The 27,503-nt window shown below is 37.7% G+C and overlaps 1 protein-coding gene across 1 annotated transcript; it reads left to right on the top strand.

Moving 5' to 3' along the window:
- The first annotated feature begins 1,494 nt into the window (after nucleotides 1-1,494).
- On the top strand, nucleotides 1,495-26,762 carry LOC145790405 (uncharacterized). The gene is made up of 8 exons (XM_082868136.1): nucleotides 1,495-2,248; nucleotides 2,527-4,736; nucleotides 4,896-5,801; nucleotides 5,862-6,310; nucleotides 10,141-10,219; nucleotides 10,294-10,377; nucleotides 10,478-10,541; nucleotides 26,569-26,762. Exons 1-8 carry the CDS (start codon nucleotides 1,495-1,497, stop codon nucleotides 26,760-26,762), a joined length of 4,740 nt encoding a protein of 1,579 aa, XP_082724262.1.
- The last annotated feature ends 741 nt before the right edge of the window (nucleotides 26,763-27,503 follow it).

The following is a 27,503-nucleotide window of genomic DNA, read 5'->3' as shown; positions in this document are numbered from 1 at the left end:
CAAATTGTGTTTAATAAGCTAATGGATAATTATATAATAATAAGTTAATTATAATCATAAATTAATTTGAAGAAGTATCCATACTGTGCACGTGTGTAGTGTGATGGGTTAGTGTAGGTGTATGTTTATATCTTGGGTGTTGGGGACTTAACTCAAGAGAAAGAATGAAATAAAAAAAAAAAAGGTGCAAGTGTGCTCTGTTTTGTAGCCGAGAGAGAGAGAGAGAGAGAGAGAGAGAGAGAGAGACCAAAAGAGAGAGAGAGAGAGTTTTGCTGGAAGAACAAAAAAAAAAAAAGGGAGAAGAAAAGAAAGAAATGTGCAAGATGATTTAAAGAAATGCTCAAGTTTTTGGAAGGAACCCAAGGAGAATTAGAAGAGATTCAACTAAGGTATGGAATTTATGTTAATTTGTGTAGAATCTTTACATTATACATGAAATTAAGGATGAAATTGGAATCACTAGCAAGAAGATGAAGAAAAATTAGCTTAAGTATAAGATTATGGATTTGAGAATTTTTTTCTCTCTCTAGCATGAGAGCTCTCTCTGCCTTATGGTAGCTGTGTAGGGTTTTCCCCTTGATATCCTTTTACTAATCCCTTATTTCTCTATTCTGTGGTTGCTCTGTCGCGCTTGGAGGGTTTCTTTTGGAGTATGGAGGCTTTTGAGCTGCCGGAGGTCACGGATGAATGTGAGGATGTTTCTCCACGGTGCCTGGTGGGGAAGATCCTAGCCCCAAAACCCTGAACAAACCAGCTGTCGCTAATATCCTTCTTGCCGCTTGGAAATCCCGTGCTGGTGTTGTTGTTACCCCTTGGAAGGAGAACATCTTCCTTTTCCAGTTTCAAGAGTTGGAGGATCGTATAAGGGTGCTACATGAAGCTCCTTGGTCTATTATGGGGCACTTGTTAATTCTCATGCCTCTCCCCCTCGGAAGGGCCATTGATGAGTTGGAATTTCGGTGGACCCCTTTTTGGGTTCAAGTCCATGGTCTCCCTTTAGCCAAAATGACTCGAGCTCATGGGGAAGTTATTGGCAGTCGGATTGGCCGGTTAGTGGAGGTTGAAGCTCCATCGGACGGATTGCTCATTCACCGTAGTTTTCTGAGACTACGCGTTGAAGTGGATGTTACTAAGCCACTATTACAGGGGTTCATTTTGTATCGACGTGACAGTACGGGACCCGTCGATGAGGGGCTCAAGGTCTACTACAAGTATGAAAAATTGTCTGAGTTCTGCTATGATTGCGGACGTATTGGGCACGATAAGATGACCTGTAAATTTGTTTCCAGGGAGGAGGGTCTTCAGTCTCACTATGGTCCAAATTTACGCACAGGGCCTACGAGAAGCTTGCATCTGATCCATAGCTCGCCGTGAAATCCTACGGCGGATGTGGGTACGGGCAGTGATAAGCCGGTCTCCCCTTTGAACATTCCGACTAGTTGCACGGTGGCGCGTCGGCCAGGGGCAGCAGGGACCGAGGATAGTAGGACCACAATGCCCACCTCTCACCAGCTGGCTGCGATTACGGAGGTACGATCTGTACGATCCAGTGTAGTGGAATTGGAGGCTTCAGAGCCGTTACAGCCTGAGTGTCCACGCCCATGCTCGCCTGTTCCTTCTCAGGCCACATCCCCTGATTTGGGCCCTCTCTTGCGTGAGTCAAGCTTACTGAGTGGGCCTCCTCCTCATTGCCCCTTGATGGCTGGGCCCCCTATTGTGGTAGGCACGGCCCAAACTCTTTTTCCCCCATCCTCAGCCCAGTATGAGGTGCCGTGCTCCGCCCCTTATTTTGTCACTGAACCTTCAGAAACTATCTTACCCGTTTCCCAACCCACAGATTCTCTGGACCCTCTTCCTATTCGTGTGCAAGAACTCAGCCCAAGTGCTAGTCCGGTTAGACCTGGGCCTCCAGCTTCACATTCTGAATTGTGCCTCTCCACAGTGTTTAATTGCCTTTCCTTGAAAAGGCCTCATAGTGACGATGATATGTGCGAGTCTGTGGTCCAGAAAAAATTGAAGGGGAATCTCTTGGCGCTAGATAATGTTTCTGCTGAGTTCAAGGCCTCACGTGTTGTTGCCTCCAAACCTCCAGCACGGGTTCTGGCTAGGCGAGTTAACCGCCAAAGGAAGACTTCTCTTGTGGAAATTAAAGTTCAGCTGTTGGAGGTCGATGCCAGTTCGATCTCAGGAGGTACTGGTCCAGTCAGGATTACTTCTTTGGATGCTACGGGTTGTTGTCCTCGGTATGGTATGTCTCCGACTGCGGAAGCAAGCGGGGTGGATAGTTCTACTAACTCTGAAAGGGTGGTGGTGGCTGACCCTGAACAGCCACAGGCCTCATGCTAATTATCAGCTGGATCTGTTAGGGGTTGGGTCGTCCCCTGACAGTCCAGGTATTACGAGGGTTATGCACAACCCATCGGCCTTCGGTGATCTTTTTAATGGAAATAAAAAATAAGAGAGCTAAGCTGGATTGTTTAAGGCGAAATCTTAATTTTCCAAATAGTTGTTACGTGGATCCTTTAGGCACTTCCGGTGGTCTCGCCCTTTGGTGGGTGGAGGGAGTTGTTTTAGATGTCCGCTCTAAATCTCAAAATATCCTCAGGTGCATTATATCCCCTCCCGCCGGTAGGAGTTGGGCTGCCTCTTTTATTTATGCCCCTCCTCGTAGGCGGGAAAGAAGGGCATTTTGGCAATACTTAAGGGGTGTGGCACATGAAACACATTATCCATGGCTTTGTGTGGGTGATTTTAATCAAGTGAGCTCCATTTTTGAAAAGCAAGGAGGGCGGGAATGTTATGCTTCTCAGATTCAGGACTTTCAAGAACTGATTTCAGATTGTAGCCTGATTGATTTGGGCTTTACGGGGCATGCTTTTACTTGGACTAACCAGCAGGGGGGTGAGGCCAATGTTAGAGAACGTCTGGATAGAGCTTTAGCCTCGGTTGACTGGCAGGAGCTTTTTCCGAATGCCCAAGTGCTTCATGAAATTTGTTTTGGTTCGGACCATTGTCCGTTGGTTATTAATTGTTGTGTTCTGCTGGCCCGGGTCCCCCGCCAATTCAAATTTGAGTCGCTTTGGACCACTAGTCCGGGTTGTGCGGCAACTATTCAATCAGAATGGGTCAGGGATTATGGCGGGTCTCACATGTTCCAACTTGTTCAAAAACTGAAGCATAGTCAAAGGCGATTATGGGAATGGAGCTCCAAGGAATTCGGTAATGGCAAGCGGCATATTGCCTCCCTTCGGGGACAAATAGCTCAGTTACAGAGTCAACCTTACTCTTCGGGCAAAGAAGCTCAATATAAGCAGTTAGCCCATGAACTAGAAATGGCCATGCAGCGGGAGGAAATGTATTTACATCAGCGATCTCGGGTTCGTTGGCTCAATTTTGGAGATCGGAATTCTGCTTTTTTTCATGCTACAATTAAGCAACGCCGCCAACGGAATCAGATTCTGCAACTGAAACGTGAAGATGGCACCCTTCTTACTTCCGAATCTGATATTAACTCCCACTTGTTTTCCTATTTTTCGACTCTTTTTTCTGGTGGTGGGCATGGGGATATGAACATAGCTCTCGATGTGGTTTCTACTGTTATCACCCCTGAAATGAATGCGCGGCTGATTACAGAAGTCATGGATGAGGAGGTTAGAATGGCGACCTTTCAACTTGGTTCACTGAAAGCTCCTGGACCGGATGGCTATCCAGGATTCTTTTTCCATCAACATTGGGATATTGTGGGACCATCGCTTTGTGCAGCGGTTAAAAATTTTTTTCGGGGGGGTTTTTTGCTGAAAGAGATGAATCATACTAATTTGGTCCTCATCCCTAAAGTTCCGGCGCCAGAATCCTTATCCCAGTTTAGGCCAATCAGTCTTTGCAATTTTAACATCAAGGTGATCACCAAAATCCTTGCCAATCGGTTGAAAGGGGTTCTCAATGCAGTGGTCTCGCCAAATCAGTCGGCGTTTGTGGCAGGGCGAATGATTCAGGACAATATTCTTGTAGCCCATGAGGCATTCCATGCTTTGAAAATTCGTAAAGGGAAGGTGGAGGATGTGGCGATTAAAGTGGATTTCCATAAAGCTTATGACCGAGTCGATTGGCATTTTCTTCGGGCCTTGCTTTGCAAGATGGGTTTTCACCCTCAATGGATTCAATGGGTGATGGAATGTGTCACCACCGTATCTTTTTCGGTGATTGTAAATGGGGCCAAGCGGACTAGTTTCAAAGCTATGCGGGGTCTTCGCCAAGGGGACCCTCTCTCCCCATATTTGTTTATTCTCGTTATGGATGTTCTCTCGAAATTGATTGACCGTAGTATTGCGGCTGGGCGTTTGTCCGGATTGAGAATTAAACGGGGCTGTCCTAAATTGTCTCATTTGTTCTTTGCCGACGATGCGGTGCTCTTCGTTAAGGCCAAGCGAACAGAGTGCTTAGAAATATGTAATCTGTTACATACCTATGGCCAAGCAATGGGGCAGTCGGTTAATTTTGATAAATCGGGCGTGCTTTTCTCGGGTAATGTCTCTTGCTTGCACCGGAGGGAGGTGTGTGGCTTTCTTGGTATCCCGCCGATGCAAGCCAATGCTAGATACTTGGGCCTCCCGTCGTGTTGGGGTCGTTCCAAAGCTGAAGCCTACAGTTTCTTGTGTGAGAGGATGCTGTCCAAATTGCAAGGATGGAAGGCCAAACTTCTCTCCCCCGCTGGCAGGGAAGTCCTCATTAAATCGGTTGCCCAAGCACTACCCACCTATGCCATGGCCTGCTTTCTGTTTCCCAACAAATTGTGTGATAAGTTAAGTTCCTACATTTGAAATTTTTGGTGGAAAGGTGATCCGGAGGGGCGCGGTATTCATTGGGCTAGCTGGACTAAACTATGTTTGTCAAAGCGTAATGGCGGCTTGGGTTTTCGGGATTTTCGGGCCTTCAACCGCGCTCTTCTTGCTCGTCAAGGCTGGCGATTAATTAAATACCCGACCTCCCTGTGTGCAAAAATTATTAAAGGAATTTACTATCCCAATTCTGACTTCAGTCATGCTTCACGTGGGGTCCGCCCTTCTTGGGCTTGGCTCAATTTGCTTCAGGGGCGGAAAATTCTCAACGGGGGACTGCGGTGGCAAGTTCTGAATGGTAAGTCGATCAATTTCTGGGATGATCAGTGGATTCCCTCTACTCCGGGCTTTCGCGTTCAATCTGCTAAGCCTCGAGGGGTGTTGGTACAACAGGTGCATGATGTCATGGATTCTTCCAACATGTCGTGGAATGAAAGGCAGCTTAGAAGCCTAGTTTCTGAGGCTGATTGTGATGCTATCCTCTCTATTCCTGTCTCTGTTACAGAAAAAGATGATACCCTTCTTTGGCATTATGACTCCAAGGGCTGTTATACGGTTAAGTCAGGGTACCGCGAGGCCGTGAACCAAGCGCAATTGGCTTCCACTATTCCTTCTTCTTCCATTGCGTGGTCTGAAAAAGAGTGGCTGATAATTTGGAACCTGAATTTACCTCCAAAACTTAAGCATTTCCTCTGGAAAATTTATCATAATGCTTTGGCTACTCAACAGAACCTTTCTTCTCGCCGGTGTGCAGTTTCGGCTTGCTGCCCAGTGTGCTTCTCAGCTTTGGAATCTCTTGAGCATCTCTTGTTTGACTGCGACTGGTCTAGACGTGTTTGGTTTGGGTGTGATCTTGGCCTTAGATGTGATACTCGGGACAGCTTTTCGGCTCGAGAATGGTTTGGGAATTGTATTGAGACTCTGGGTACGTCTGCATGGGGCAAATCGGTGTTATGTTCTATGGTGTGGGTTGCTTGGACAATTTGGAAATGAAGAAATGATCATTTGTTTAACCACCATCAGGTTGATCCATTCGGAGTGATCGCGAAAGCAAAGCGGGATGAAGCGGAATTTCTGGCCTCCTGTCCAGCGACCATTCCTCTGCAGATTGGAGCATCAGGGATGACTAGCGGCTGCTCTTCCTGGTTTCCTCCTCCCCGCGGCTTATGGAAATTTAATTGTGATGCTGCTGTGGATTTAAAGCATGGTATGGGCACAATTGTTGTCCTTCTTCGCGACCATACAGGCCAGCTGGTGGATGGCATGGTGAGGACGACCCGTTTGCGGTCTGTTGCCCAGTGTGAACTACTAGCAATTCGGCATGCTTGTCTCATGGCAGATGTTCTTAATCTCACTGCAGCGGAAATCGAAAGTGATTGTAAATTTGTTATTCAGCTGTGTGTGTCTGAAGGGGTCCCTCCCTGGGAGCTTCTAGCCTTAATTTGTGATGTTCGGTCGTTGGCCTTGCACAGGTCACTTGTTTTTAGATGGTGCCCTCGTCAAGCCAATAGGGTAGCCCACTGGGTCGCTTCGGCGTTTCTCAGAAACTCTTTACCCCTGAATTGGGTTACCCAACCACCTATGGGTCTTGTTAGGTGCTTATTTCCCACTTCTATCTAATTTGATGCTGATTTTCACGATCAAAAAAAAAAAAAGTATAAGATTATGGAAATTAATTTGAAATGGGTTACATGCATGTGGATGGTTATGGAAAATAAATTAGAAATTAATTATTTTGGGTTTGATGTTGTGATTTTACATGAAACTAAGCTTTATTGTTACATGCATAAATAATTTTACAAGTTTAATACTCTAATGATACATACATCATGGATTTTGACGGATTTGGATTAATTCAATCTCATATTTTGAAGAGAAAAAGGAAATGTTTTATGAACATCAAGTTTATGGAAAATTAGAATTAATCCTAATGCTAGATAAAACTTTGATTTTATAATTAGATTTTTAATCCATGCATGTAATGTAATATAAGATTTTATTTAAATTAAACATATTTTGATTATGAATTAAGTTGAGGTTACAAATTAAGTTGAGTTTAAAATTATGGGAATTAGTTGGAAAATTTATAAGAATATAAAATTAGTAATTTTGATGTCAATTTCATACATGTGAATGATTTTATAAGAAGTTTCATGACTCCAATTTCTTGATTAAAAAAAAAAGGGCCATTTACATACAAGTCCCATTTTGTGAACTTATAATCCATTAAGTCTTAGGTAAAATTATTTGCTCCTTCAAGTCCCATTAATTTTTAATAGACCAATCTACCATTTCAACAAACTCCAAGCAAGATGTCTCGATGTCATCTTCCTTCTCCCTTCCGTCCTCTTTTCATTCTACTCTCCATTCAGTCCGTAAGATTCCAGCGAAGCTGTGGAAGAAACCCATCACTACACCGGCACCGCCAAACCCGCCAAGAATCTACAAGGTGAAGTCCATAGACTTCAAGCAAGTAGTTTAGAAGCTCACCGGGGCATCCCAGTCCCAATCGCGACGCCTCCAATGGGTGGCACCTCCCTCACTCACTCTCTCCTCAACATAATCTGCAATATCAAATAATAGTGATAAAGCAGTAGTGGGATCAACTCTGGAGCACCTTCTCTTACCTAATACTACCATGACACCCTTGTTTGCTACTTTTCACGATTTGGGTGCAGTAAGTCCCCTGGGATTCAGTTTGTCGCCATCGTCGCCGATGTGGCTCATCACTGTCTGAAATTCAAGGTCTCTAGGAGGGTTAGGTGAAGAATTGGGTGGATCTGCGACTGTTGATTTTGAGATCTCGATTTTCACTGAGTTCACAGTTGCCACTGCCATTAGAGAGAGAGAAAGAGAGAGATCTAAGGTTTTTTGAAATTGAGAACCTTCTCAGTTTATAATATTCTCAATTTTAATCATGAAAAAAATTGAAAAATTCCTCAAAATTGATAATTATAAATTTCTTAGTTTTGATAGTTTTGATAATATTCTTAGTTCATACTAGAAAAAAAAAATTGAGAAATTTCTTAATTTTAATAATTATAAATTAAGAACATTATCAGTTTTGAAATTGAGAACATTTTCAGTTTTGGGACTAAAGGGCAAAACGTCTTTTTACCTGTAAATGGGACTTATTGGTTCAAAAACTTTTTGACAGGACCTAAGCTACCACCAAATATGTAGATAGGACTTTTAGGTAATTAATCAAAAAATAAAAAATAAAAATAAATAAATAAAAGGAACTTGAGGCCGATTTTATGTAATTAAAAAGAAAATGAGAAATTGAAACTATGATCAAATTTATGAAAATTAATTTAGAAATTAATTACTTTGGGTTGAATTTAGTTGTCCTAACATAAAATTGAGTTCCAATTGTACATACATTATGAAATTTCAAGAGTTTGGAAAGTCTAATTCATATTTTAAAATTGTGGGTTTGATATAAAGGAAATAAGTTAAACCTAAATTTAGTCAATTGGAGCATGATTTTGAATAAAGGATTTCTAATTGGGAGTGTCTACTAAATTATACATTGGTTCTCTATATTTGTGTACCAAAAATACATGTTTTGAGACTTTGAATATCAAATCTGAACTTCAATTGCAATTCTGGAAGTTCCATAATTTACATTGTCCGCTCGAGCGAGGAAAGTCTCGCTTGAGCGTGAAAATCGAACTCCCAGAAGTTTTTCAAATTTTACAGTCCACTCGAGCGACCAAAGTGGCGCTCGAGTGAAGGCCCTATTTTCAGCATATTTTGGAAAATTGCATTTAGTTCACATTTTTATTCTCATCTTTTTCCAAAGCGTCCTAAACATGATTTATGGCTTGATAAAGGGTAATAAGCTAACAATCAACATTAATTAGTTGATTAAAAGAATAAGTCATTAACTTAGTAGTACTTGATTAAGAAGCCAAGTGAGAATTGGTTTATTTAGAAAAAGAATGATTTAGTAATAAAAGGGGTTTGTGAAATGAGAACCCGATTCATTTGACTAAGGGAAGAATAAGCGTAGTGGACCTTCGAATTATTTAGACAAAAGACAAGAAAAGTCAAGTTTGATCAAGGAATTGATATTGTGTTTCGATGTGCATATGTTATGAGTTTGTGTAGGTCGCGCGCTATCATTCGCCTGCTATCATTCGCCTAATCTATCTGAATTGTCTGCATTATTTGATCTGCTAGCGGAGCCATCTGTGAGTAACAATGTTGTAAAGCTTTGTTAAATTATACTTATTTTTTGAACGATTAACTGTACTGCTTTTTGAAATGATATTGTTTACTGAATGAATGTTTGTCCTATTTTATGAACTGTACTTGTGGCATCCATAGCAACTAAATGTTACTGTTACTGTTATAACTACTGTTACTGTTACAGAGATCTCTGTCAGTTCCAATGTTGGAACTACTACTGTTTACTGTTTTGATGGCCATCAACTGCTGTTCGGTCTATTAAGACCTACTGTACTGTTCTGCTATTGGATGTACCACCTTTGACTGCTATGATTTCTAAATGACTGATATGACATGAAATATGAGACATTGATGGGATAACTGATCTACTGATGCAATTGACTGTTTTAATTACTGAAAGGGCATTCATTCTTTACCCCTTTACACATTTGTTATTCACTGGGCTTTAGCTCACAGTTTACTATATATATGTAGGTGGTCAGGCACCGGATCAAAGTTAGCGGCGTCAGCTTAATTTCATTTCGTCAAGCCAACCCACTGTGCCTCCCGTGGAGGTTCCGGACATGTCTAGTGATTATGGCTAAGTGCATAAGTTGAAGTTATGTTTTCCTGTTCAGCTAGACAAGTCTTTGCGTATTTTGTAAATAGGGCTAAGTCCCTTTTCGTCTAGCTTATATATGTATATATATGACGATGTGTATATGTATGTATATAAAGTTTAAAATTTTTCTGTCTCATATAAGTCTGCACAGCTCAATGGATGTCGTATAATTGCTATTTGTTTCCGCAACCCCTAATTATATGTTATTATGTTAAGAGGCCTTTGGTAATCAAAGGATTACTGGCTGGTTACGACGCTAAACCTATAAGGGTGGGTTTGGGTCGTGACAAAGTGGTATCAGAGCACGAGTAAATACCTCACGCACGTGTCCATTGAGCTTTAGAATGACTAGAACTGATTTAAGTTTCATGCATATAGTAGGTAAGAAGTTATGCATTCAAGAATATGTATATACGTTTGTGTCATACATTTAAGTATTGAAGCTAAGAATTAAGAGCTACTGTCGACTTTCGATAATTATAAGGAAACTGGAATGTGTTAAATCAGCTTAGCAGTTAAGAATTATGGTGAAATTTCTGAAATTTCTACTGTTATAAGGAAATCGGAATATTTGACTAGTACATTGGTGAGAATAAGTATGTTGATTTGTGGAAACATAGAACTATGTAGAATTAGAATCTTTAATGAAAGTCATGAAAGCTATATGGGTTATATGTCAAATGGGACTATGAGAATATTTGGAAATTGAGGAATTTGAAGATCAATGAAATATGTGGAACTATGGTAATTGAGGACGAGAAAAGTCATTTGATATGTAAGATAGTACTTTTTGGTGGGAACCTATTACATGGAATGTTAAATCGTAGAGTTTCATGCCTTGTAGAATGACCTTGAAAGTTTGATTGGAATCACGTTTGGCCAGCGTTACTTCGAATTGGAAATTCTTGGTAAATTCCATGGGAATGAATAGGTTACGCTACCAGTGTCCTTATATGCCTATATGTGCATGTCTACTTGTATATGATATGTGCTTTGTGTTATAATTTAAGTAAATTAAATTAACCCAAGTGTTATCAACTATCTTCTTGTGTTTAACCCTGCTCTTTTGACATTAGGAAAAGATGGTGAAAAATGTGAATAGAGTAAAAACTGAGTCCTAGTAGAGTGATTAGGTAAAGTAGAAGAAGTACTAGAGAACGTGGTGAAAGCTGTGAAACCTATTATAAATGGCAAGATCAAAAAGAAGAGTTAAGTGTGGAAGTGAAAAGTGAATCAAAGAAGAAAACTAAGAATTTTGTGGTAGGAAAGACAAGTAATTCTAGGCAAGGTTATAAGAGAAGTAAGTTATCGTAGTATGTCTATATGTCACAAGATTCATCGGGGACTGTGTCATCGAATTACTAGAAAAGTGAGAAGTTGGGGCATCAAATAAAAGACTGTCCCAAATCTAAGAGAAAGCTCAAATAATTTAACTGATTAAGGATAGTACTTAAGTACAAGTAGGACTGCTTGAAGTTAACAATTTATGTGTGAGTGGTGTTTTTAATAAAACTATGTTATAATGCTTTGATAAAGCTTTACTTTGCTTTGTTTTGGAAAAGTATTTGATCAAGCATGAATGATTATCCATTAGTTTATGTATCAAGTATTGGCTTTGTTTTGATGACATCATTAAAAGGTCCTTTCGTACTAGGGGACGTTAAGTTTATGTAGCACCTTGTTGAGATATCTCTTTGCCATCAACGGTCATGTACGGATGGTACCACCGACGGTCTTGTACGGGTGGGTTACGTTTTGCCACCGACGGTTTTCCAAGTGGGTTGTCTAACCGATTTCGGGTCTGCCACGGGCGGCCATGAACGGGTGTGCTTCGATTCCGGGGCGGTTATTCCCTTGTTTTGTTAGGAATGTCATCCTTGCATTAGGTAGATGTTAGTAAACATCCCACGAAGCTTTGAAAGATTTCAATTGATGAACTCGATTCATCCTATATTTTGTTACAAGCTATGTTATGTATTGTTTGATAAAGATGGAACCCATTTGTTTGACCATTTAAAACTCAACCTGAGGTAAATAAAATAACTTAAAATAATTCAAACAAAATAAAATAAAACTTACAGAATTTATTTTGTTGAACTGAATCAATAATTTAAAGACCAAGTCGAGTGTGTGACACTCTGTCCTTAAGATAGATTCGCCCCGCTACGGTGCTTACGGTTATGTGGCGTCTATCTCCCAGGATACAATGATCTTCACAAATTTGTAGTAGCACTTCAAACAAATTTGTTCGACGAACTAGAACCTTGTGTTCTATAACTCTCTAAAATTTTTCCTAAAATAATATGAAGAACAAAGGACGCAAGAGAGCAAAATGAAGGCAAGGAAAATGAATTTTCGGAATCAATCAAAATTGGAATGGGGTTGCCTTTATATAGGCTTTGTTGGCACCTATTCAATTTGAATAGAAAAGGTATGAAGAAGGGGCATACCCCTTCCTTTAAAATAAAGAGACACCATGAAAGGTTTGCACCCTTTCATTCAAATGGAGGTTTGACCCTTCCTTTAAAACAAAAAGACGCCATGAAAGGTTACACCCTTTCATTCAAAATGGAGTCTATTTCAATTCACAACTACCTCTTTATAAATTTTCCAACAATCCCCCACATGAATGAAATTGACAGAGAGAAAATGCAACAATATGATGTAAATACAGAGAGTACAGAAATTGGAAATATTCTGCAAAGGATAGGTAGCTTTTGGCTTTGAATCTTCCCTTGTGAGACACTATCGGATTTACTACCTAACCAGTGAACATGATGTCTTGAACTGTTCAGCCGTTTGTGTAAACCAAGACAATAGAACTCACACAGTATATCCCCAGACACAGTTTAGTTCTCACTATTGTGTTCATTTTGGCCTTGAACAACCTGGTCTTTCATGAGTGCTCTAAAGACTTGTAGCCCTTCACAAATCTTATAGAACCGGCCAAGTTCACACTCACATAGGTGATTCTTATGAAAAGTATCCTGCTATACTCCACTAGGTTTACCTAGATATAAGAATCATTAAAAGTATTACTTAACCTAAACCGCTGCAGACATCACTATTTCATCAAAGAAATGGGTAGGAGATAAACTCCCCAGTGATCCTTCTGAGTTATTCACAACTCGGTTGTCCCTTTGAACCTAGATCTTGGGATATCCAGTCAACTAGGTTGGGTTGCCGTTGTAGTAACTCTTATTTAATAGGCCTAAGTCCCATTTCCCTCGATGAATTCTCAACTAACTCTCTTGCTAACCCTTTGGTTAGTGGATCCGTTATGTTGTCTTTAGACTTAACATATTCTATGGAAATAATTCTATTAGAGAGTAGTTGTCTCACGGTGTTATGTCGACGACGAATGTGTCGTGACTTACCGTTATACATATGACTCTGTGCTCTACCTATAGCTGATTGACTATCACAATGTATGTATATAGCAGACACCGATTTTGGCCATACTAGAATATCTTCAAGGAAGTGGCGAAGTCATTCTGTCTCTTCACCTGCTTTGTCTAAAGTTATGAATTCAGATTCCATAGTAGACCTAGGAATACAAGTCTTTTTGGAAGATTTCTAAGATACAGCCGCCCCACCAAGAGTAAAGACATACCCACTGGTGGACTTCGAGTCTCTAGTATCCGATATCCAATTTGCATCACAGTACCCTTCAAGTATTGCTAGATATCTAGTATAATGAAGCCCAATGTTACGAGTAAATCGGAGATATCTTAGAACCCTTATAATTGCTTTCCAGTGTTCTACTTCCGGATTACTCGTATATCTACTTAATTTACTTACTGCATAAGCTATATCTGGGCGAGTGCAGTTCATCAAGTACATTAAGCTTCCAATAATTTGAGCATACTCTAATTGAGAAATACTTTCCTGTACATTCTAAGAAAGATACAAATTAATATCTACAGGTGTTCTTACAAGATGATTATCATCTTTGCTGAATTTGTCAAGTATTTTCTCAATGTAATGAGATTGTGACAAAGCATATCCTTCTGATGTTTTGGTAATTTTCATACCAAGTATTACATCAGCAATGCCCATGTCCTTCATGTCAAAATATTTATTCAACATTTTCTTGGTAGTTTTAATCATGTCATTATTACTACCAATGTTGAGCATATCATCTACATAAAGACATACAATGACATAACCTTTATCTGTGTTTTTAATATAAACACATTTGTCACACTCATTAATTTTAAATCCATTTGATATCATTGCCTTGTCAAATTTCTCATGCCATTGCTTTGGCGTTTGTTTTAAACCATATAATGATTTAACCAATTTACACACTTTCTTTTCTTTCCCTGGAACAGAAAACCCTTCTGGTTGTTCCATGTAAATTTCTTCATTTAACTCACCATTTAAGAAAGCGGTTTTAACATCCATTTGATGAATTTCTAGATTATATAGAGATGCAATGGCAATTAGCATTCTAATGGATGTTATTCTAGTAACCGGTGAGTATGTGTCAAAATAGTCTAGACCTTCTTTTTGTCTAAATCCTTTGACCACAAGTCTTGCCTTGTATTTGTCAATTGATCCATCCGCTTTCATTTTCCTTTTGAAAATCCACTTGTACCCAAGAGGTTTACAACCTGGTGGCAAATCCACCAATTCCCAAGTGTGATTTTGCAAGATGGATCCAACTTCACTGATGATAGCTTCTTTCCATAAAGGAGCTTCAGGATTGGATATAACCTCTTTAAAAGTTAAAGGCTCATTTTCTAACAAAAATGTTAGAAAATCTGGGCCAAAAGATTTTGAGGTTCTAGCACGTTTACTACGCCTAGGTTCTTCTTCCTCATTTTGGTCTAACTCTTGCTCTTGATCATGTTCTTGATCATTACTAGTAATAGTATCAAAAGATCTCTTATTATTACTAGTCTCTTGTCCAGTTTTATTTGGAAATACATGTTCAAAGAATGATGCATTCCGAGACTCAATAATAGTATTTACATGCATTTCAGAATGTTCTGATTTATGAATAAAAAATCGATATGCACTACTATTCTTGGCATAACCAATGAAAATGCAATCAATGGTCTTAGGACCTATCTTAGTCTTTTTAGGACTAGGAATAGCCACTTTAGCCAAGCACTCCCACACTTTTAAGTATTTGTAGGATGGTACTCTACCATGCCACATTTCATAAGGTGTTTGATTCACTTTCTTTCGGGGTACTTTATTTAAAATATAATTAGCAGAAAGTATTGCTTCCCCCCACAAGTTCTGAGGTAATCTAGAACTGATTAACATGGCATTCATCATTTCTTTTAAAGTCCTATTTTTCCTTTCAGCAATTCCAATTTGCTGAGGTGAGTAAGGAGTGGTGGTTTGTTAAATTATTCCATGTTCTTTACAAAACTCACCAAAAGGTGATTCATATTCACCACCTCTATCACTTCTAAGTTTCTTGATTTTCTTACCAAGTTGATTTTCAACTTCATTCTTATATTGAATGAAAGTTTCCAAAGCTTCATCCTTGGTTCGAATTAAATAAACATAACTATATCTAGTATAGTCATCTATAAAAGTGATAAAATACTTTTTCTCACCTCTAGTTTGAATTGATTTAAAATCACAAATGTCACTATGAATTAATTCAAGTGGTTCCGTACTTCTTTCAATTGAATGAAAAGGAGTTTTAGATAATTTTGCCTCAACGCAAACTTCACATTTATGATTTGAATCAATGTTAAATTTAGGTAAACATTCCATATTAATTAATCTACGCAAAGATCCATAATTAACATGTCCTAGTCTACCATGCCATAAATTTGAAGACTCAAGCAAGTAAGAAGAAGATGTAGTATTATTAATAACTAAGGGTACAACGATCATTACATTTAACTTGAAAAGGCCATCAGACATGTAACATTTTCCTACATACATCCCGTTTTTGGTAAGTACAAACTTGTCACTTTCAAAAACTAGCCTAAACCCATTCTTACTCAACAAAGATCCGGAAACTAAATGCTTGAATGTCCGGTACATGCAGCACATTGTTGAGAGTGAGTTTCTTTCCAGATGTCATCTTGAGTACAATCTTTCCTTGTCCTTTAACTTTGGAAGTTGAGGAGTTGCCCATAAAGAGTTGTTCACCATTGTCCACTATAGAATAAGATGTGAACATCTTTTTGTCGGCACAAATATGGCGAGTAGCACCAGTGTCCACCCACCATTCTTTAGGATTTCTGACAAGATTTGCCTCAGAAACAACTGCAGAAAGATTGATATTATCTATACCATTGGAAATATTGTCCACTTCAGTCATGTGGGCTTGAGCAGGCTTTTTGCTTGTTCTTCTTTTGCTTTTGCCTTTGCTACGGCAATCTTTGGCCTGTTGTCCCTCTTTGTCACAGATATAACATTTGCCATTAAACTTGTACTTTTTATTATCCCCCCCTTTAGAGCCTTGTGATGAACTTTCTCTAGAAGACTTTCGTTTCTTGGTTTTTGAAGAATGTTCCACCACATTTGCCTTAGACTCCATAGGATGCTTACTAGCCCGCTTTTTAGAATTGCGGTTGTCCTCTTCAATTCTCAAACGCACAATTAATTTGTCCATAGAAATTTCTTTGCGCTTGTGTTTGAGATAGTTTTTGAACTCCTTCCAGCCTTTTGGTAATTTTTCAATTAAGGCTGCAACTTGGAATCACTGAGAGACATGTCATCTGCGTGAATGTCATGCAGAATGAGTTGGAAATCTTGAACTTGGCTGATCACAGTTTTTGAATCAACCATTACAAAATCCAAGAATCTGCCAACCACAAATTTCTTTGAGCCGGCATCTTCCGTTTTGTACTTTTTCTCCAACGATTCCCACAATTCCTTTGCTGTCTTGATTGGACTGTAGACGTTGTATAATGTGTTGTCAAGTCCATTCAAGACGTAATTCCGGCAAAGGAAATCGGCATGTTTCCAAGCATCAACTGCAGTAACCACTTGCCGGTCGGTTTCATCCTCTTTCAGGATAGGAGCATCTTCACGGAGAAAACGAGCCAGGTTCAGAGTTGTAAGATAGAACAACATTTTCTGTTGCCATCTTTCAAAGTCAGTTCCCGAGAACTTCTCTGGCTTCTCTCCATGATTTATTGGTACTGTCATCACGGGAGAGGGGGTTGGTGCAATTGCAACCACCACAGTAGTACTTGTTTGGGCATTTGTTTCAGTAGTCATCAATTCTAATTTATAAAACAAATTTATAATTAAAATTTTCACTACACAGAAAATTAAACCAAATTCACAGAATTAAATTCTGTAAAAATAAAAAAAACAAGAATGTAACTTTTATTTTCCAATTAATTTGAAAATAAAATAAAATTTTATTTAAACAAATTAATTCCACACAGAAAAATAAATTTTGTAAAATAAAAGAAATAAAAACTATAGATTTTATTTTTCAATTAATTTGGAAATAAAATAAAATTTTATTTAACCAAATTAATTCTACACAAGAAATTAAATTCTGTAAAATAAAAGAAATAAGAAAATAACTTTTATTTTTCAATTAATTTGGAAATAAAATAAAATTTTATTCAACCAAATTAATTCCACACAGAAAATTAATTTCTATAGCACTTCAATAATTAAAATACTAAAACAGAATTTTAAGTAATGAAAATCAGAAAATAATTTCTAAAACCCAAAATTAATTTCTGAAAAATTTCACAAAAATATATTCTGAATTGTTAATCGTACTACTAGTTGTTGTCAAAGAAAAGTGACAGTATATTACTACTATCTATCAAATAGCATATAATCACTATTTATTTTTTCAACCAGAATATTATTTTGTAAATCCACAGAAAATAATTTTCTTTCGAAATTATTTACGAAGAATGAAAAAAGAGAAACAAACGAAAAATTCTGTAAACAGAATAATTCGAGTCTGTCTTAAGATTGTTGGAACAATCTTCTGTGTAAATAAAATAACTTAAAATAATTCAAACAAAATAAAATAAAACTTACAGAATTTATTTTGTTGAACTGAATCAATAATTAAAGACCAAGTCGAGTGTGTGACACTCTGTCCTTAAGACAGATTAGCCCCGCTACGGTGCTTATGGTTATGTGGCGTCTATCTCCCAGGATACAATGATCTTCACAAATTTGTAGTAGCACTTCAAACAAATTTGTTCGACGAACCAGAACCTTGTGTTCTATAACTCTCTGAAATTTTTCCTAAAATAATATGAAGAATAAAGGACGCAAGAGAGCAAAATGAAGGCAAGGAAAATGAATTTTCGGAATCAATCAAAATTGGAATGGGGCTGCCTTTATATAGGCTTTGTTGGCACTTATTCAATTTGAATAGAAAATGTATGAAGAAGGGACATACCCCTTCCTTTAAAATAAAGAGACACTATGAAAGGTTTGCACCCTTTCATTCAAATGGAGGTTTGACCATTCCTTTAAAACAAAAAGACACCATCAAAGGTTACACCCTTTCATTCAAAATGGAGTCTATTTCAATTCACAGCTACCTCTTTGTAAATTTTCCAAGAATATCTTGGTGTTGGGGACTTAACTCAAGAGAAAGAATGAAATAAACAAAAAAAGAGGTGCAAGTGTGCTCTGTTTTGTAGCCGAGAGAGAGAGAGAGAGACCAAAAGAGAGAGAGAGAGAGTTTTGCTGGAAGAACAAAAAAAAAAGGGAGAAGAAAAGAAAGAAATGTTCAAGAAGATTTAAAGAAATGCTCAAGTTTTTGGAAGGAACCCAAGGAGAATTAGAAGGGATTCAACTAAAGTATGGAATTTATGTTAATTTGTATAGAATCTTTACATTATACATGAAATTAAGGATGAAATTGGAATCACTAGCAAGAAGATGAAGAAAAATTAGCTTAAGTATAAGATTATGGAAATTAATTTGAAATGGGTTACATGCATGTGGATGGTTATGGAAAATAAATTAGAAATTAATTATTTTGGGTTTGACGTTGTGATTTTACATGAAACTAAGCTTCATTGTTACATGCATGAATAATTTTACAAGTTTAATACTCTAATGATACATACATCATGGATTTTGAAGGATTTGGATTAATTCAATCTCATATTTTGAAGAGAAAAAGGAAATGTTTTATGAACATCAAGTTTATAGAAAATTAGAATTAATCCTAATGCTAGATAAAACTTTGATTTTATAATTAGATTTTTAATCCATGCATGTAATGTAATATAAGATTTTATTTAAATTAAACATATTTTGATTATGAATTAAGTTGAAGTTACAAATTAAGTTGAGTTTAAAATTATGGGAATTAGTTGGAAAATTTATAAGAATATAAAATTAGTAATTTTGATGTCAATTTCATATACGTGAATGATTTTATAAGAAGTTTCATGACTCCAATTTCTTGATTAAAAAAAAATAATAAATAAATATATAAAAAGAACTTGAGGCCGATTTTATGTAATTAAAAAGAAAATGAGAAATCGAAGCTATAATCAAATTTATGAAAATTAATTTAGAAATTAATTACTTTGGGTTGAATTTAGTTGTCTTAACATAAAATTGAGTTCCAATTGTACATACATTATGAAATTTCAAGAGTTTGAAAAGTCTAATTCATATATTAAAATTGTGGGTTTGATATAAAGGAAATAAGTTAAACCTAAATTTGGTCAATTGGAGCATGATTTTGAATAAAGGATTTCTAATTGGGAGTGTCTACCAAATTATACATTGGTTCTCTATATTTGTGTACCAAAAATACATATTTTGAGGCTTTGAATATCAAATCTGAACTTCAATTTTAATTCTGGAAGTTCCAGAATTTATACTGTCCGCCCGAGCGAGGAAAGTCTCGCTCGAGCGTGAAAATCGAATTCCCAGAAGTTTTTCAAATTTTACAGTCCGCTCGTGCGACCAAAGTGGTGCTCGAGCGAAGGCCTTATTTTCAGCATATTTTGGAGAATTGCATTTAGTTCACATTTTTATTCTCATCTCTTCCCAAAGCATCCTAAACATGATTTATGGCTTAATAAAGGGTAATAAGCTAACAATCAACATTAATTAGTTGAATAAAAAAATAATTCATTAAGTTAGTAGTACTTGATTAAGAAGCCAAGTGAGAATTGGTTTATTTAGAAAAGAATGATTTAGTAATAAAAGGGGTTTGTGAAATGAGAACCCGATTCATTTGACTAAGGGAAGAATAAGCGTAGTGGACCTTCGAATTATTTAGACAAAAAACAAGAAAAGTCAAGCTTGATCAAGGAATTGATATTGTGTTTCCATGTGTATATGTTATGAGTTTGTGTAGGTCGCGCGCTATCATTCGCCTGATCTATCTGAATTGTCTGTATTATCTGATCTGCTAGCGGAGCCATCTGTGAGTAACAATGTTGTAAAAGTATGTTAAATTATACTTATTTTCTGAACGATTAACTGTACTGCTTTCTGAAATGATATTGTTTACTGAATGAATGTTTGTCCTATTTTATGAACTGTACTTGTGGCATCCATAGCAACTGAATGTTACTGTTACTATTACTACTACTGCTACTGCTAATGTTACAAAGATCTCTGTCAGTTCCAATGTTGGAACTACTACTGTTTACTGTTTTGATGGCCATCAACTGACTTTTCGGTCTATTAAGACCTACTGTACTGTTCTGCTATTGGATGTACCACGTATGACTGCTATAATTTCTAAATGACTGATATGACATGAAATATGAGACATTGATGGGATAACTGATCTACTGATGCAATTGACTGTTTTAATTACTGAAAGGATATTCATTCTTTACCCCTTTACACATTTGTTATTCACTGGGCTTTAGCTCACAGTTTATTATATATATGTAGGTGGTCAGGCACCAGATCAAAGTTAGCGGCGTCAGCTTAATTTTGCTTCGTCAAGCCAACCCACTGTGCCTCCCATGGAGGTTCCGGACATGTCTAGTGATCATGGCTAAGTGCATAAGTTGAAGTTCTGTTTTCCTGTTCAGCTAGACAAGTCTTTGTGTATTTTGTAAATAGGGCTAAGTCCTTTTTCGTCTAGCTTATATATGTATATATATGATGATGTGTATATGTATGTAGTTAAAATTTTTCTGTCTCATATAAGTCTGTACAGCTCAATGGATGTCGTATAATTGCTATTTGCTTCCGCAACCCCTAATTATATGTTATTCAGTTAAGAGGCCTTTGGTAATCCAAGGATTACTGGCCGGTTATGACGCTAAACCTATAAGGGCGAGTTTGGGTCGTGACATGTTGGGAAGATGAAATCTCTTTGGGGGATTTCTAGAATACTAACCACTAACATTGTAGTCTTTGTTATCTATTTGAATGTCATGTCCCTTTCCTCTATTATTGAAATTGTTGTTATTGACTCGAATATCATGCTTCATTACTTGTATGTTATAAGTACGTTGGTGTATTGAATTAGGAAAAAAGGACGGGGTGTATGTGCGTTTACTGGGCATTCAAAGCTCATGGCGTTTCATGCTAGGTATTGAAGATTATTAGACTAGTCGAAGGCAAAGCTGAAGCATTTGAGGGCGTACAGCTACCCTAGGAGGATTAGAAATTAGTTTGTAAACGTGTTGTGAGATTGTAAATGATAGATCCCATGTTGTAATTAAGACTTGATTTTGTAATTATTATATATCTATACATATCTTTTATACTACCTATTCCTTATTTTTCGTCAACTCATGTAGACCTTGTGTTAATACCTTGATAAGATATGTCAAAAAGGTAGCTTTGCTATCTAAGGAGATTGAACTTTGAAGGGAGGCTAGTTTGACTCCTCCGATCTTTCCTGGGATCTTACTTGGTTATTGATAAAAGGACTCATTAGTGACATTTCCTATTTTGTAATCTTAAATAAACCCTGTATTTATTTGTTATTATATTATCTCCCGATTTTTGGAGCGTCACATAGGTTGTAAGATATATATATATATATATAGAGAGAGAGAGAGAGAGATTTTCAAGAATTTGAGCTTTTGGATTTTTTTCTAACCTAAAAACATAAGATATGGTCCTCTATATATAGAAAAACCAGTGCCTCTGTCGAACATAGTGTAGAGACAGCTGGTGTAGTGCATGCATATGGGGAAACAGTTGGCAGCAAAATATCTACTAGTCGAGAAACATGGTCGGTCGGCCAGTAAAGGGATGACTGGCCACCAAAATTGGCCTGCCGGGACACATGGCTGCCCGACCACTTGAAATGGCCAAATTTTCCATCAATTGGCTGGCCGGCTACCTTTAGTGGCCGGCCTGCTACTTGCACATAAAAATCTATTTTCAAGCTCGATTTCAAATAGGTATATCTCCTTCATCCGAACTCAGTTTTAGGTAATTCTTGAGTCTAAATTGAAGCCCTAGAAGTCTACTTTCCAATGGTGGTGGTCTCATATCTAAATTCTAAGTGTATGAGATATGCCTCATTTAGTGAAGGCTGCTCATTTATTTCTTAATGGTTTGATGCCCAACCTTTCCCCAAACTAGTTTTCTTCCATCCCCTCCTATTTCCTTCAACTTCAAACCTATAAATAAGATTTTTTTTTATAGATTTTTCAAAGAGTTCACCTCCCTTCCACTTATTTTCACTTTGTCCTTACTTGGTTTATCGAAAAGTGCAATATCTTAAACGAAATGCGAGCCTCAAAATATCGTAGAAACATTGGGAAAAATATTTTGAAAAAAAGGATTTTAAGGTCTAAAATAGCTTTGGTCAAAATAGGGTGTAAGGTTGGGATTAGAAGCTCATAATTGAAGCTTTTTGCTAAAGACATTAAGCGGGTGTACAACGTAACTTTTCATCATCGAGTGATCAACCTGATTGGGCGGTCAAAAATGGGGTGTCTACACTACACCTCCAAATGTGAAACTTACACTGAGTTATTTCTCTCTCATTGATCTTCTGCTTATGTCACTTTTGCTCTATATTTTTGTACCTTTATGAATTTTACTATTGACGGGATTCCTTCCCTTCTTTTTCAATCCTTTCTTTTTGCTTCTACCTCTTTGTCTTACATATATGCTGATCCTACTACCTTAGATGATGATCTTAGGCAGGCTCAAGAGATAGTCTGGAGTATCTGTCTCACCCCAAGATATATTTTGGTTGGATGTTCTCTATTTAGTAATAGGCATTCCATCTGTAACTTTGAGAGTTATAATCCTAGCCAATGGGTTAGACAATTTGGTTTGATTCAATTCCTCTTCTTTATGTTCACCCCACCATTCACGAATATGTAAATGCTAGAGTCCAATTTACTGAGCAACCATTTACCTATGTGTAGCTCGACTTTTTCTCACCCCCCTTTTCGAGAGGTCGAAATAATCCCTACAGTTCGGACTCCCTGAGTTCTTAATATGATTTTACAAGTGCAATGTGAAACTGATAAACACCAAATAGTCCAAATCTGGAAAATCTTTTGAAAAATCAATTTTGAATAAAAAATGCCAAAATTCGACTGCTTTGCCAGATACAGAGTTGCCACCTAAATATTTTATTTTAGAAAAATTTAGGAAACCCATGACTCGTGCCAAAAGTCACGTGTCCGTCATCACCAAGATTGTCTCGGCTCGAGAACTTAGGTACGAAGGGGGAAGGTCATGAATACATTTGAGCACCCCTGCTCGCTTGATCAAAGATCGGCCTCTACTAATCATGATATGATTTTTATCAACATTATATGCTCTTGTTCTGATTTATTAGGCTAGCATTACTACGTGATGTGCGCATACAAGATATAGACTAGTTTGCTCAAATTGGAACAATTCAATTTCATGTTTGTTTTTCAAACAGGGTTTGATTTTGCCACTTAACAAAGTGGGCTTAAAGTTTGTGAATTTGCCACTTGATAAAGTGGGCTTAAACGTACATTCATTGAATCATTCCAATTCAAGCAACAAGCCTTCATCTACAGGCATTCAAACAGTTTAACAAGTAAGCACTTAGCCTCATGGCAAGCATGCTAATCATAGCAGTCACTTACACTCACGCAAGTATGCTAAAGCACTAAAAACTCACCTAGTACTCCAAGCTAAGATAAAACAAAAGAATTAGAAAAATATGCATGATCTCTAACTATACAAGATGGCTAATGCAACACATGCAGTAATGCAACTAAAATAGGTCCGGCTACTTAACATGCTATTTACAACGATTTCATAGCATGCATTTAAACACGTATTCAACGAGGTATTGAAACGACAATGCAGTTAGAATGATGAACCGAGCCTCAGTGCATGTAAGACAAATGAATGAATGCATACATACGATATGCTAATTGAAATATGATGCCCCTAGTCTAACCATCAAAAGCGGATAAATAAAAAGAAAAAAGACGTGGGGTTGGAAAACATACACATTATTATAACATTGATGTCCTCGTGCAGGAGGGTTCGAATGAATAAATTAGCTAACTAATTAAGCTAACTATTACAAACCGAAATAAATAACTAGCTAAACTAATTAACTAATTATTACAACACTTGAATTAATTAACTAATTAACTAACTAATTAAACAATTAAATAATTACAATACAATTACAATTAATAATTAAACTAAGCAATTAACTACTCCGCTTGGAAAATAAGAGATGTTCACGCGCATGCTTGGTTTCACCCCAAAACGCCATTGTTTTGCTCCCGAATGCCTCTGTTTGCACAATTGAACATTTCCAAAACAAATTTGCTTCACCTTACCAATACTTTGCTGAGTTTTGCATCAGTGGCTAGCCAGCCAAAGATGAAGGTTGCTGGCCACCTGCTGGCCATGAAAGTGGCATGCTGACCATCAAAGGTGGTTTGCCGGCAACCTGCCGGCCATGGAAAGTGGCCTACCGGCCACTGATGCACAGGTTCATCTTATTGCAACAGAGGACAAACATAGCATATACAAGGTACTTTCAAGGATTGTCTGCACAACTCACCGTTCCTTTTCATGAACAAATCCAAGGAGTTGTGAACCTAAGCCACAAACCACAAATTCAAGCAATTTCATTGCATGATGGCTTGTGAACCCAAGTGTGCAAATTCAATAAATGCAAGAAAAAAAGACACAAACCTCCTCCCCTTCATAAATGATCAAGCGAAGTGGTTGACTTTGGAGACTTGGATCATTTCATCACTAGCAAGTATGAAATGGTCCAAGTTCCATGTGTTCAATTAACATCCGATTGAACACACCAAGTTATTATCTTGCTCACTTTTAGTCCCAAGTTTACTCATTTTAATTTACCAACCATCCTTTAATCTAATTAAGTCCAATGATGAGTTAAGTCCTTTAAAAGAGAAAGAAGTGTCAAACAAGGGGTAGTTTAAGGCAAGAGAGAGGTGCCATGCCATTGATAATGCCCCCAAAAGAGGATTAAACCATTAAGCATGGATCTCAATCTCAAGCTTAAACTATCCTAAGGTTGAAATAACCCTCAAAGAAAACAAAGAGTGAAGAAATGAGGGAGGTTACAGAGATTATGCTTGCTGAAATTAAGTAAGAAAAGCATTAGAACATGCAATTAACTCAAACAAATGGTGTTTAAAAGCCTAAAACATTAAGCTTGTGAGGACACTGATTTAACCAACCCAAAACATAGTTAAAATAGTTTAAATCAGAGGTTAAAACATGCTGGAATTAAGCTAAAACAACCTAGATTAAAATGCTAAAACATGGCACAACCTAGGCTAGTAAGTAAGATACAAGGAAGGGATGCTAACCTCTCCAAATTTGGACTTTAAAACATGATTTTCCCCCACTAAAAATACTCTGGAAATTAGTGTTTAAAAGTTTGAAAAAAGATAGTAAAAGGGTAGGAAACACAAGTGGAAAGGCTTTGCAAGTAAGGAATAAAGAAGGGTGAACCACCCCTTAACTTTAAATGGCCTAAACCCACAAATTTTAACCCACAAAGACAGAGTTTTTATGGCCCAAAAACGACCCAAAATCAGTGGAAAAAACATAGAAAAACAAGTATGCAAAGCAAGTTAAAAATGCAAGTATTATATCTTTTGAAGAGAAGAGTAATTCCAAGCAACAAAACCAAGTAAGTACACCATCTAAAGCTCAAACCAAGCTCAAGAACACCTCAGCTCAAAGATGAGAAGATTTGGTTAAGGGTGTATAAGCAAAGGTTTAGGAATTAGAGGCTAAAATGTAGAGATTTGCTAGAGAGAAAGGAAAATTTTTGAGTTCAAAATTTTCTAACCTTTTTACAAGAGAGAGGGGGTCCTTATATATAGAAAACATGAAATTCCCTCAAGGAGATCCAGCCCTACATGTGAGTGAAGATGTATACATCTGTGTAAATAGCTGGCTCAGCTGGCATAAAATATTTGCAAAATACACTGGTGGCCGGCTGACCATCAGTGGTGGCCGGCAAGCCATCACTGGTAGCTGGCAAACCACATCAGCGGCCGGCAGCCTCTAGGGATAGCGGGGAGGCCACCAGAGGTTGCAAGCTGGAAAGACCAAGGCATGGTCCAAAAATGAGACAAAAATGATGTAGGGTTTGAAAGGCTCAAAGTTGTGGCGTTCCGCTGAGGACTTCGAGCACTTGGCGAGCAAATAGACTCATTATCGGGTGTGCATGCGAGGACGTCCAAGTCGTAAGGGCTGTCAAAAATAGGGTGTCTACACTATGTTATCTTAACTGAGAATCATAAGCTCTTGCATAGGCCTAGTTTCTATGCTTTTGTGGCTAGCTCAAGTATTAGCAATAGGTTTAAGAATTGGTAGACTGTTTTCAGTGCTATCATATTCCATAAATCACTAGAGGAATACTTATCCCGTCTCTCCCATTTTCATCGATAAAGCCAAATTTGTAAGCCACTTATTCTCTTTCATTTTCTTTTTTTTCTATTTGTTGTTCTTTGGATTTTCCTTTTTCTCTCTATTGCTAATAGCCCTACATTTGTTTTTTAACAACTGATGCTTCAGGAGAGATTGGGGTTGCTAACATCTCTCACTCACTGCCTCCCTTGTTGACCAAGACCTTTGGTAAGGCTAAGGATAAAACCCCCAAGGTCTATGCCAAAAAACCCAAAAGGAGAAGGAATCTTATGGATGATCCTCTTATGGCTTCTACCTTCATAGCCTATGACGCAGAACTTGAGAGGAAAAAAGCCAAATAGAATCTTTCTTCTTCCAAGGCACTCTTTCTTCAACAAAATCAAAGAAAAAGGCAACCCCTACTGACTCAAATATAGGGTATGGCTAAGATTCTAATATGGATGATCTTACTCTTGAAGAACACATATTTTTTTCTTAAAGACTCGTCTCTAGCAGAGCAAGCATTGGTCTATGAAGCTCCAGCTAAGACAACACATGCTGATACCTTCCTGACAAGTCCTTCCTCTGATGAAGATAATGCTTCCATTATCTCCTTTCCCACAAAACCTGCTAAGAAGGCCAAAACTCCTCAGGTTTATTTCCCTTTCTTTTCTTTCTTATTTTTCCATGTATATGACCTTTATTACTTAGCCTACTATTCACTTCTCTTTTTGTCTTCTTTTCCTTTCTTCAGCAAAAAGAAAAGAAAATGTCTAACTGAAGCACTAGTAGCCCCTCCAGAGACTCCATTCTTCCAAATACTGATCAAAACCCAACATAACAAGAGGACATCTTTATTCTATCCATAATACAAATCCTTGCTAAGCTACCACACTATGCTGCAATTGTCGTGCTTGTTCCATCTCTACAATTTGTCCCTCTTGGAGATGATGAAGTCAGAACCTATCACTACTCCAGCCCTGAATCTTGATAGCTCAGCCCTCCAACTTAATCGACAGAGGTTTAGTCGACAAGAAAGTGCTTTTTTCTCCAGGACTGAAACTGAAGCTGAAGCACTAAACATGGAGGAACATACACCTGTG

The sequence above is a fragment of the Camellia sinensis genome, chromosome 5 (genome assembly GCF_055761805.1).
Source record: "Camellia sinensis isolate YWXY chromosome 5, ASM5576180v1, whole genome shotgun sequence".
Classification (NCBI taxonomy): domain Eukaryota; kingdom Viridiplantae; phylum Streptophyta; class Magnoliopsida; order Ericales; family Theaceae; genus Camellia; species Camellia sinensis.
The sequence above is the reverse complement of the archived record's forward strand: the minus strand, read 5'-3'. Positions and strand labels throughout refer to the sequence as shown.